This window comes from Salmo salar, unplaced genomic scaffold (assembly GCF_965601325.2).
Source record: "Salmo salar unplaced genomic scaffold, fSalSal1 ptg000335l, whole genome shotgun sequence".
Taxonomy (NCBI): domain Eukaryota; kingdom Metazoa; phylum Chordata; class Actinopteri; order Salmoniformes; family Salmonidae; genus Salmo; species Salmo salar.
In genome coordinates this window covers 671,363-682,571 of record NW_027675353.1, presented here as the reverse complement: position 1 = coordinate 682,571, position 11,209 = coordinate 671,363, and the positions used below count along the sequence as shown (strand labels likewise).

At 41.1% G+C, this 11,209-nt stretch overlaps 1 protein-coding gene across 1 annotated transcript; it reads left to right on the top strand.

Annotated features, from left to right (window-relative positions):
- Positions 1 to 551: 551 nt before the first annotated feature.
- Positions 552 to 10,255, top strand: LOC145875762 (NLR family CARD domain-containing protein 3-like). Its single transcript, XM_082971579.1, has 6 exons — positions 552 to 1,044; positions 4,915 to 5,031; positions 5,420 to 5,504; positions 5,634 to 5,862; positions 6,241 to 8,047; positions 8,315 to 10,255. The coding sequence occupies exons 1-6, from the start codon at positions 995 to 997 to the stop codon at positions 8,502 to 8,504; spliced, it is 2,478 nt and encodes an 825-aa protein (XP_082827705.1). The 5' UTR covers positions 552 to 994; the 3' UTR covers positions 8,505 to 10,255.
- The last annotated feature ends 954 nt before the right edge of the window (positions 10,256 to 11,209 follow it).

Genomic DNA, 11,209 nt, shown 5'->3' with positions numbered 1-11,209 from the left:
CTTGAAACCTGACTGATTAGGATCAAGAAGGTCATTCTGAGAGAGATAGCAAGAGAGCTGGCCAAGCACGGCGCGTTCAAGAGTTTTGGAGAGAAAGGAAAGAAGGGATACTGGCCTGTAGTTGTTGACATCGGAGGGGTCGAGTGTAGGTTTTTTCAGAAGGGGTGCAACTCTCGCTCTCTTGAAGACGGAAGGGACGTAGCCAGCGGTCAAGGATGCGTTGATGAGCGAGGTGAGGTAGGGGAGAAGGTCTCCGGAAATGGTCTGGAGAAGAGAGGAGGGGATAGGGTCAAGTGGGCAGGTTGTTGGGCGGCCGGCCGTCACAAGACGCGAGATTTCATCTGGAGAGAGAGGGGAGAAAGAGGTCAAAGCACAGGGTAGGGCAGTGTGAGCAGGACCAGCAGTGTCGTTTGACTTAGCAAACGAGGATCGGATGTCGTCAACCTTCTTTTCAAAATGGTTGACGAAGTCATCCGCAGAGAGGGAGGAGGGGGGGGGAGGGGGAGGAGGATTCAGGAGGGAGGAGAAGGTAGCAAAGAGCTTCCTAGGGTTAGAGGCAGATGCTTGGAGTTTAGAGTGGTAGAAAGTGGCTTTAGCAGCAGAGACAGAAGAGGAAAATGTAGAGAGGAGGGAGTGAAAGGATGCCAGGTCCGCAGGGAGGCGAGTTTTCCTCCATTTCCGCTCGGCTGCCCGGAGCCCTGTTCTGTGAGCTCGCAGTGAGTCGTCGAGCCACGGAGCAGGAGGGGAGGACCGAGCCGGCCTGGAGGATAGGGGACAGAGGAGATCAAAGGATGCAGAGAGGGAGGAGAGGAGGGTTGAGGAGGCAGAATCAGGAGATAGGTTGGAGAAGGTTTGAGCAGAGGGAAGAGATGATAGGATGGAAGAGGAGAGAGTAGCGGGAGAGAGAGAGCGAAGGTTGGGACGGCGCAATACCATCCGAGTAGGGGGAGAGTGAGAAGTGTTGGATGAGAGCGAGAGGGAAAAGGACGGGTCTATGGACGTTTTCTATGATTGTGAAGATGGAGACTTTTCTGCATTTACAGGGTAAGTAGTACTCATGGTACATACCAGGTATGTATTCACAGAGAGACAGCAGTCTGTCCATGAAGACTCCCCTCTATGATACCGCCAATTACATGCACCAAGGGAGACATTTCTTAAATCACAGAGTAAATACTAATGGTACATACCAGGTATCTAGTCACAGAGCGACATAGTAACTTATTTTAACATCTGCCATGGTCCATCGGGAGAGACAAGACTCACCCAGCTGTCTGTCCATGAAGATTGACGGGTCTATGGACCTTCCCTATAATTTCAACATGGGAGACATTTCTTCAACAAACAGAGTAAATACTCATGGTATATACCAGGTATCTAATCACAGCGTAAATACTCCAGGTATTGATACAAAAACTTGTATGTGTTCAAAATGTTAAACACAGGTTCTACAAATCCCAGGGCACAAAACAAAAATCCAAGTTTTAAAAGTTTATATTCTGTTAACTCATACCCAAATAATGTTGTTGACACATCCTTTACTCATATTTGTGGCCATAGCATAAATTGGAGAAAAATACTTAAAAAACCCCACCTCAAACTTGTATCTCAATCTGACCGTTTAAAAAATGCTGCTATTTCCTCGTAGAACTTGATTGCTCTTTGGCAGAGCTGACCAATCAGCGGTCTATTTATGAGAATGTTTGTAATGATTGTTATACGCCCACAGCATTCTGTTGTTGGGGTACGCCCACACCATTCCCATTCAACATACTGTCCGGACCTCTGGCAGTCTTTATAGGGGTGCCACAGGGTTCAATTCTCGGGCCGACTCTTTTCTCTGTATATATCAATGATGTCGCTCTTGCTGCTGGTGATTCTCTGATCCACCTCTATGCAGACGACACCATTCTGTATACCTATACTGCTCTTAAATACAAGTAAAACAAAATGCATGCTCTTCAAAACGTAGATTTTTCTATTGTGTTATTGACTGTACGTTTGCTAATCCCATGTGTAACTCTGTGTTGTTGTTTTTGTTGCACTGCTTTGCTTTATCTTGGCCAGGTTGCAGTTGTAAATGAGAACTTGTTCTCAACTGGCCTACCTGGTTAAATAAAGGTGAAATCAAATTAAAAATGTAAAACTTAATTACCATTTTTTAGAAGGAAAACTATTTCACTCTCTTTTTAATACATTTTAGGTCAGATTTCATAGAAATCTGGAAACACTGAACAGTTACTTTAAGGGTTTATAGCTCAATCATCTGAGCTACAGTTTATGAACACAGGACGTAAGACCAACACATAAACAAACTTAGTCCCAGATACAAATTAAATCAAATTGGTCACATACACATGGTTAGCAGATGTTATTTACAATGACAGCCTAGGAACAGTGGATTAACTGCCTTGTTCAGGGGCAGATTTTTACCTTGTCAGCTCAGGGATTCGATCTAGCAACCTTTTGGTTACTGGCCCAACACTCTAACCACGAGGTTACCTGCCGCCCCAGACATACATGGTATTACATGTTATACATCATTATTATACATAAATCATTGCCAAAAGCACAAGACATGCTGTTGCATGTAGGTCTATATTATTTATGGATTGATCATATAGAGATATAAAACATAATTTTTAACTACTACAAAGCATTTACATGTGGCTCAGGAACCACTGACTCACTGCATTGTTCTATAGTATTATCAAGTCACCAGCTGTTAACTCTTAACTACTTAGGACAGCTCACGAGGTGTCCTAAATATCTGCCGACTAGGTTGGACTAGAGACTTCATACATAGCTTTAATTTATTCCCATAAGTGTCAAATGTCCTTATTCTCAGCACTTATACGACCAATTTTCTACTCTGAGACGCTTTGTGGATATGGGCCCAGATCTCAAAATATTGTTATAAAAAAAGTTGAATGTTTGTTTAACATAATAATAAAAAATGAATATTACTAATGTAACCCACTGTAAAGACTGGGTTTAGTTGATTGTGTGACACTGCTCATGTCCGCGTTCTGGACCTTCCCGCGTCCCTGTACAGAACTGTCCGCGTCCACGTACATTGTGGCGCCAAACATATTGTCTGGTTACGCGCAGAGTTGGCTGAGGTGATCTTGGGGAATAACGACTGAGTTTGTTACAGTGTTGAAACGCTGAAGTTTATTGTTCAATTAGCTTTTTGCTTTACGGTCAGGGACAGTATGAGTGTAGCCAGATCCTTTTCACTCTCTATCCTTGTTTCATTTTGTGGTTCACCGGATTCGTCATCGAGACGAGGGACAGACGAACGACCTGTTAGCTAGCCAAGCTAGTCGGTACAGCTCGGTAAGCTAGCTAGTTACTAATTAGTAGCATTGTAGTTCTCCTTCTCTCTCGTTGATGGATGCTGGCTACCTCTGTCCGGTTCTCCTCTCTTCACTAGATGGATGGTAACTTTATTGTTTAACCCCTCTGTGTCCAGGACTAATCTTTTGAATATTATTTTTGGGGCTCCTCAGTAGGTTGGACACGTTCCATTTTTTTTTATTCTCAGCTGCCTCACCAACGTCTGAATGTGAATTAATAACTTTTAATTGCTAAATATTTCCAATAGATGGAAGCATAAGACAACGAAGCATCAGTTATAGGCTACAAGCAGCAATATGATTGACATAAAATAGCATGCAACCACAGACTATATGTCCCATGATTTTCTAAAATGGTCACTCATTACTTTAGTTAACTATATATCTCATATTAGGGCTGTGTTGCTTTAGGGAGAGAAAATAAAATAGTGAGGTATTGAATAGTGAGGTAAAAATAGTGAGGTATTGAACCCCGGGTAGATAATCACTAGTCAGAACCACAACCTCAGTATACATACATTGTAAAAAATCATGTTAATATTTGATATTGGGAGTAAACAACCTCGGAATAGAAAAGACAAGAGTGCGTCTTCCAGCCCACCAATAAATTACATCATTCAACCCTCCTGGTTAGTAAATTTACCTCAACATTGAGAAGGCGAGTGAGAGTGAAGTGAAGACACCAGCTTTTTAGCTGGGTGGAGAAGGCAGAGCAGGTCGATGCTGGTTGATGAATTTGAGAATGAATGTACTGGGAAAATACGTTTTTCTCGACCAGAGGTGACTGAATTAATGTTCAGCTTAATGATAATCGTTATATTAATGAAGTGTAAAACATGAGCATAAAAACAGGTAATAATAAACATGAATCATCATTATATTACTTCACAGTAATCTGTTAAATGCTTTTTCAGTCCTTCCTCTTGCGTTAGCAGTGTGGAATGGGACAGAAAGAAGCGCGGGGAGTGGTGGTGTATCCAGGGAGAACTAAACTGATCATTCATATTTCCTAAATAAATAGCTATATTAAGATGAATGCACTTACTGTACATCTCTCTGGATAAGAGCATCTGCTAAATCAGGGGTTCTCAATCCGGGGTCTGTGGAGGTACTGCAGGGGTTCTGCAGGAAGCATGGGGAGTGGTGGTGTATCCAGGGAGAAAACTAAACTAATATTCTGAAATGTCATTGTGGTCTTATGTTCCCATCTATTGGAATTATGTAACAACTGCAGTAGTGCTGAAAAAATGTGTTATTCCTTACTAAAGTAGTAATTACTCAGAATTACTAGTTAATTTTATCACTTACAATCATAAAATAACAACTTATACCATAACAAACAATTAAACTTACATAAACCAAAAACACCATACATTTAGTTAATTCAGTTAATTACCAAATTGAGCTGGTCGGTCACATTTGAGAGTGAGGGAGATATATAGCATTTTGCATAAAAAAACATGATTTTTGTCTCTGAAATGAAACCATCAAGTGATATATTTTAAACAAATCCCTGTCTGTGAGAGATGTAATGTTTGTCTCTGTTGTGTTGAAGACCAATCAAGCAGGAGAGACCAGCCTCCCCTGTTCCCAGCTGTGTGTCCATGAAGAGTGACCGGTCTATGGGTAAACCTATAAACTTTAGAGAGGGAGACTTTTCTACTGAACAAAGGTAAGAAGAACTCATGGGTCATGGTCAGTGAGTTAAACAACACTGTCTCTAGTCATTTCTCCTCTCACATTTTCACATTTTCTTTTTGTTGTTTTCATAATCCATAGGCTAATACTTTTGTCCATTTTCATAGTCCTAAAACAATATTAATTAAACAAACACAACATTCCCTCCCTCTGTGTGTCTGTCTCTGTCTGTATGTGTCTGTGTCTGTCTCTGACTGTCTGTCCCGCTTTCTGTCTGTCTGTCTCTCTGATTGTGTCTTTCTGTCTGTCTGTCTCTGTCTGTCTCTGACTGTCTGTCCCGCTTTCTGTCTGTGTGTCTGTTTGTCTGTCCGTACTCACTCACTCCCTGGATGAGGAGATGTAATCTCATGTTTTGTCCACAGAAACCAACAGGAGAGATCAGAGTCAGAGATTCTCAGTGGTCAGTCTTCCCAGAGTCATCAAACAGACCTGGACTCTATATTCAGTGTATGTGGTCCTGTTATGTACATTTGTTTTTGTTGACCTCAAGTAAAGTTGATCTGTCAATCATTCATTAATGTGTTAATGAGAAAGCATTTCTTCTCTTGCTTAACTTATTTTATTTATTTATTTCAGTTGCTTGAAGAGAATATTATTACATTTGTGAAGAACGAGCTGAAGATGTTCAAGAGGATTCTTAGTCCAGAACTCCCAGAAGGCTTTGAGAGTCAGAAGCAGGATAAGGAAGTGGTGGATGCTGAAGATGAGAGGCAGGAGAGCAGTGCCAGAGAGGGGGCTCTGAAGATCACACTGCACATCCTGAGGAAAATGAACCAGAAGGAGCTCGCTGACACACTGGAGAAATGTAAGATCTGTCTGCCTCATGTTGAATGTTGTTTTATAACATTTAAAAGCTGTAGCTAAAGTACAGCTAAAGTAGCTGTCTAACTCAATGATATTGTAGCAGCCTTAACACAACACCTAGTGACCTCATCAAGTAGCAGCAGGGATGTGTTGTGTTGATTCATTTAGAGAGAGAGAAAGACAACATTAATAATACCATCAATAATACCAATAATAATATAATCAGTCACAACAGTCTGTAATGCATTATGAAAACATTTACACATTTATACAGACAGTTAAGAGAATAAATGATTATAATGTAAAACTTTATAACAGTCCTACAATACTGTAGTTATTAAAACAGATGTAATATTAATATCCTCTGTGTTATTTCTAGATTCAGATGAGCTTGCTGTGATTTGCCAACATGAACTCAAATCTAATCTAAAGAAGAAGTTTCAATGTGTATTTGAGGGGATCGCTAAACAAGGAAACCCAACACTTCTCAATCAGATCTACACAGAGCTCTACATCACAGAGGGTGGAACAGGACAGGTCAATAATGAACATGAGCTGAGACAGATTGAGACAACAACCAGGAAACAAGCAAGACCAGAGACTGCAGTCAAATGTAACGACATCTTCAAACCCTTAACTGGACAAGACAAACTTATCAGAACTGTGCTGACAAAGGGAGTCGCTGGCATTGGAAAAACAGTCTCTGTGCAGAAGTTCATTCTGGACTGGGCTGAAGGAAAAGCAAATCAGGATGTTCAATTTGTGTTTTCATTCCCTTTCCGTGAGCTGAATTTGATGAAAGGGGAAAAACACACTTTGATTGAACTTGTCAATCACTTCTCAATGGAAACCAAACAATCAGGAATCTCCATCTACAACAAGTACAAAGTTCTGTTCATCTTTGATGGTCTGGATGAGTGCCGACTGCCCCTAGACTTCCAGAAGAACAAGATCTGTTGGGACGTCACAGAGTCAACCTCAGTGGATGTTCTGCTGACAAATCTCATCAAGGGAAATCTGCTTCCCTCTGCTCTCCTCTGGATAACTACCCGACCTGCAGCAGCCAATAAGATCCCTTCAGGGTGTGTTGACCAGGTGACAGAGGTACGAGGGTTCAATGATCCACAGAAGGAGGAGTACTTCAGGAAGAGATTCAGTGATGAGGACCTGGCCAGCAGAATCATCTCACACATAAAGACATCAAGGAGCCTCCACATCATGTGCCACATTCCAGTCTTCTGTTGGATTTCTGCAACAGTCCTCGAACACATGCTGAAACATAAGAGAGAAGAGATGCCCAAGACTCTGACTGAGATGTACACACACCTTGTGGTGTTTCATACCAACCAGAAGAATGAAAAGTATCTTGGGAAAGAAGAGACAGATCCACACTTGAATAACGAGAGCATTCTGTCACTGGGAAAACTGGCTTTTCAACAGCTAGTGAAGGGCAATCTGATTTTCTATGAAAAAGACCTGAAAGAGGCTGGCATTGATGTCAATGAAGCCTCAGTGTACTCAGGATTGTGCACACAGCTCTTTAAAGAGGAATGTGTGCTGTACCAGGACAAGGTGTACTGCTTCGTTCATCTGAGCATTCAGGAGTTTCTGGCTGCTGTGTATGTGTTCCTCTCATTCATCAACAACAATGAGAATCTAATGGATGAACCTCAATCAATGTTCAGATACTTTTTCTCGCTGTTCAGAGACAAGCCTGAAGTTACTGAAGTTACTGTCTACAAGAGTGCTGTGGATAAAGCCTTACAAAGTGAGACAGGAAACCTGGACCTTTTCCTCCGCTTCCTTCTGGGCCTCTCACTGGAGTCCAATCAGAAGCACTTACGAGGTCTACTGACAAAGACAAGAATCAGCTCACAGACCCATGAAGAAACAGTCAAGTACATCAAGAAGAAGATCAGGGAGAATCCCTCTCCAGAGAGGAGCATCAATCTGTTCCACTGTCTGAATGAAATGAATGACCATTCTCTAGTGGAGGAGATCCAAAGCTACCTGAGTTCAGGAAGTGTCTCAAAACCCAACCTGTCACCTGCACAGTGGTCAGCTCTGGTCTTTGTGTTGCTGACTTCAGAAAAGGAGCTGGATGTGTTTGACCTGAAGAAATACTCCAGATCAGAGGAAGGTCTTCTGAGGCTGCTGCCAGTGGTCAAAGCCTCCAGTGCTGCTCTGTGAGTAAATAAAATGACATATAAGAAGTATTCATCAGGAAGAAATATTATGTTTAGAGAAAAATATGTATTATAATATGTATATAATTTTATATTGAATAACATATTGAATAAATCCGATTAGTATAACAATATGACAATACAATTCTAGGAGACGGAAGATGAATCTATATGTTGTTTGAGAGAATAAACCAAATGCCATTGTCCTTCTACACTACTCGTTAAATTAACAGTATGTTTGTGAAGTCATGATGATCTCTTTGTCAGGCTGTCAGGCTGTGGAGTCACAGAGGAAGGCTGTGCTTCTCTGGTCTCAGCTCTGAGGTCAAACCCCTCACACCTGAGAGAGCTGGACCTGAGTAACAATGACCTGAAGGATTCAGGAGTGGAGCTGCTCTCTGCTGGACTGGGGAATCCCCACTGTAAACTGGAGATTCTGAGGTCAGTATTCCTGTAGTTGGTCAACAAGTGATAACTGTTCACCAGATCCACATGTGTTTACCAGGCACACATAGTACACACCATATGTGTTTGGACAGTGAAGCTTACAGTTTTAAATGTGGTGCTATGATCCAGCATTTTGGATTTGAGTTGTTTCATATTAGGTGACCTTACAGAATGTCACCTTTTATTTGAGGGTATTTTCATACATATCTGTTTTACCGTTTAGAAATTAAAGCACTTTCTGTACGTAGTTCTCCCATTTGAAGAAGTCTTAATTATTTGGACAAATTCACTTATATTGTATTAAAGTAGTCAGAAGTTTAGTATTTGGTCCCATGTTCCATGCCTGCAGTGATTACATCAAGCTTGTGATTCTACAAACTTGTTGAATTCATTTGCAGTTTGTTTTGGTTGTGTTTTAGATAATGTTTTTCCTAATAGAAACTGAATGGTGAATAATGTCCTGTCATTTTGGAGTCACTTCACTTGTATTGTCAGTAAGAATAGAAGATGTTTCTGAACACTTCTACATTCATGTGGATGCTACCATGATTATGAATAATCATGAATGAATCGTTAATGATGATGAATGAGAAATTTACAGAGGCACAAAGATCAGACCCCCTCTGTTATTGGTGTTATTCTGTATACTTCTGGCCCTTCTTTGGACACTGTGTTAACTAACCTCTAGACGAGCTTCAATGCCATACACCTCTCCTTCCGTGGCCTCCAACTGCTCTTAACTACAAGTAAAACTAAATGCATGCTCTTCAACCGATCGCTGCCTGCACCTGCCCGCCCGTCCAGCATCACTACTCTGGATGCTTCTGACTTAGAATATGTGGACACCTACAAATACCTAGGTGTCTGGTTAGACTGTAAACTCTCCTTCCAGACTCACTATAAGCATCTCCAATCCAAAGTTAAATCTAGAATTGGCTTCCTATTTCGCAACATAGCATCTTTCACTCATGCGGCCAAACATACCCTTATAAAACTGACCATCCTACCGATCCTCGACTTCGGCGATGTCATTTACAAAATAGCCTCCAATACCCTACTCAATAAATTGGATGCAGTCTATCACAGTGCCATCCGTTTTGTCACCAAATCCCCATATACAGTACTACCCACCACTGCGACCTGTACGCTCTCGTTGTCTGGCCCTCGCTTCATACTCGTCGCCAAACCCACTGGCTCCAGGTCATCTACAAGACCATGCTAGGTAAAGTCCCCCCTTATCTCCGCTCACTGGTCATCATAGCAGCACCCACCTGTAGCACGCGCTCCAGCAGGTATATCTCCCTGGTCACCCCCAAAGCCAATTCCTCCTTCGGCCGCCTCTTCTTCCAGTTCTCTGCTGCCAATGACTGGAACGAACTACAAAAATCTCTAAAACTGGAAACACTTATCTCCCTCACTAGCTTTAAGCACCAGCTGTCAGAGCAGCTCACAGATTACTGCACCTTTACATAGCCCATCTATAATTTAGCCCAACTACCTCTTCCCCTACTGTATTTATTTATTTAGCTCCTTTGCATCCCATTATTTATATTTCTACTTTGCACTTTCTTCCACTGCATATCTACCATTCCAGTGTTTTACTTGCTATATTGGATTTACTTTGCCACCATGGCCTTTTTTTTGCCTTTACTTCCCTTATTTCACTTCATTTGCTCACATTGTATATAGACTTATTTTTCTACTGTATTATTGACTGTATGTTTGTGTAATACCCTTGTTTGAACCAAGTATTGAGTTTATTTGTTATAATTAATTGGTATTATATTTAAAAGATGATTGAATTGCTCCTAAACTGTAATGTTGTTAATGCATTATGCTTTTTGAAGAAATATTTATTTAATGTATAAGTGAATAGTTTGTTTTACTTTGAAGTTTACGTTTTGACCAATAAGGTCGCTTGTTAAGTTGTGGCCAATGGGAGTTGACCTGGTTAACGGGAGGGAAAAAGACGTTGATGAAAGGATGGACGTTTTACCTCAGGACGGTTGGTGAAGAAAAATTATAAAAGAAGACGACAGAACTACAACAAAACCCATAGCTACTAAGACATGAAGGGAAATACATGTTTTATTTAATAAAAGAGTTGTTATAATTTAGTTAAAACTTAGTAAAGACTGAAGCTACCGTCTCGTCGTGGAGGTATTAGCCAGCCTAGAGGTTAGCCTAGCATCGTGTGACACCGGGAGATAATTGCTTGGGAAGCTTAACGAGTTCGTGTTGCCATGGGGATATCGGTTACTAAGGAGTACTGTCTGCATGGGTCGCTGTGCTGCCTTGGACTTGGTGAGGAAACCTGCATGGAACTGCCATACTTCGCTGAGGGAATATCTACCAAGTAGTGAGTAACCACAATGTGAGGGGCTTAATTTGGACACGGGTTGTGCACGACTCATTGGGGTTTATTATTATTTATTTTTTCTTTTGATGTTGTGTCTGAACATGTATTTGTGTTTGAAAATGTTTTAATACACATATGGAACGTTATGTATGTTGCCTTGGTGGAGTCATTGATTGTTTTAATTTAATGCATGGGATGGTTTATCCTGATTCAATAACAGAAACCTATAATCATTTCATCTGAAGTTAATACCCTATTGTCATAACCCTAGATAGTTTACAATAGGAATTCATATTGGAGATGTCCTTCTCACCTAACATCCCATGCTGCTGAGATACTCTACATATGTTAATATT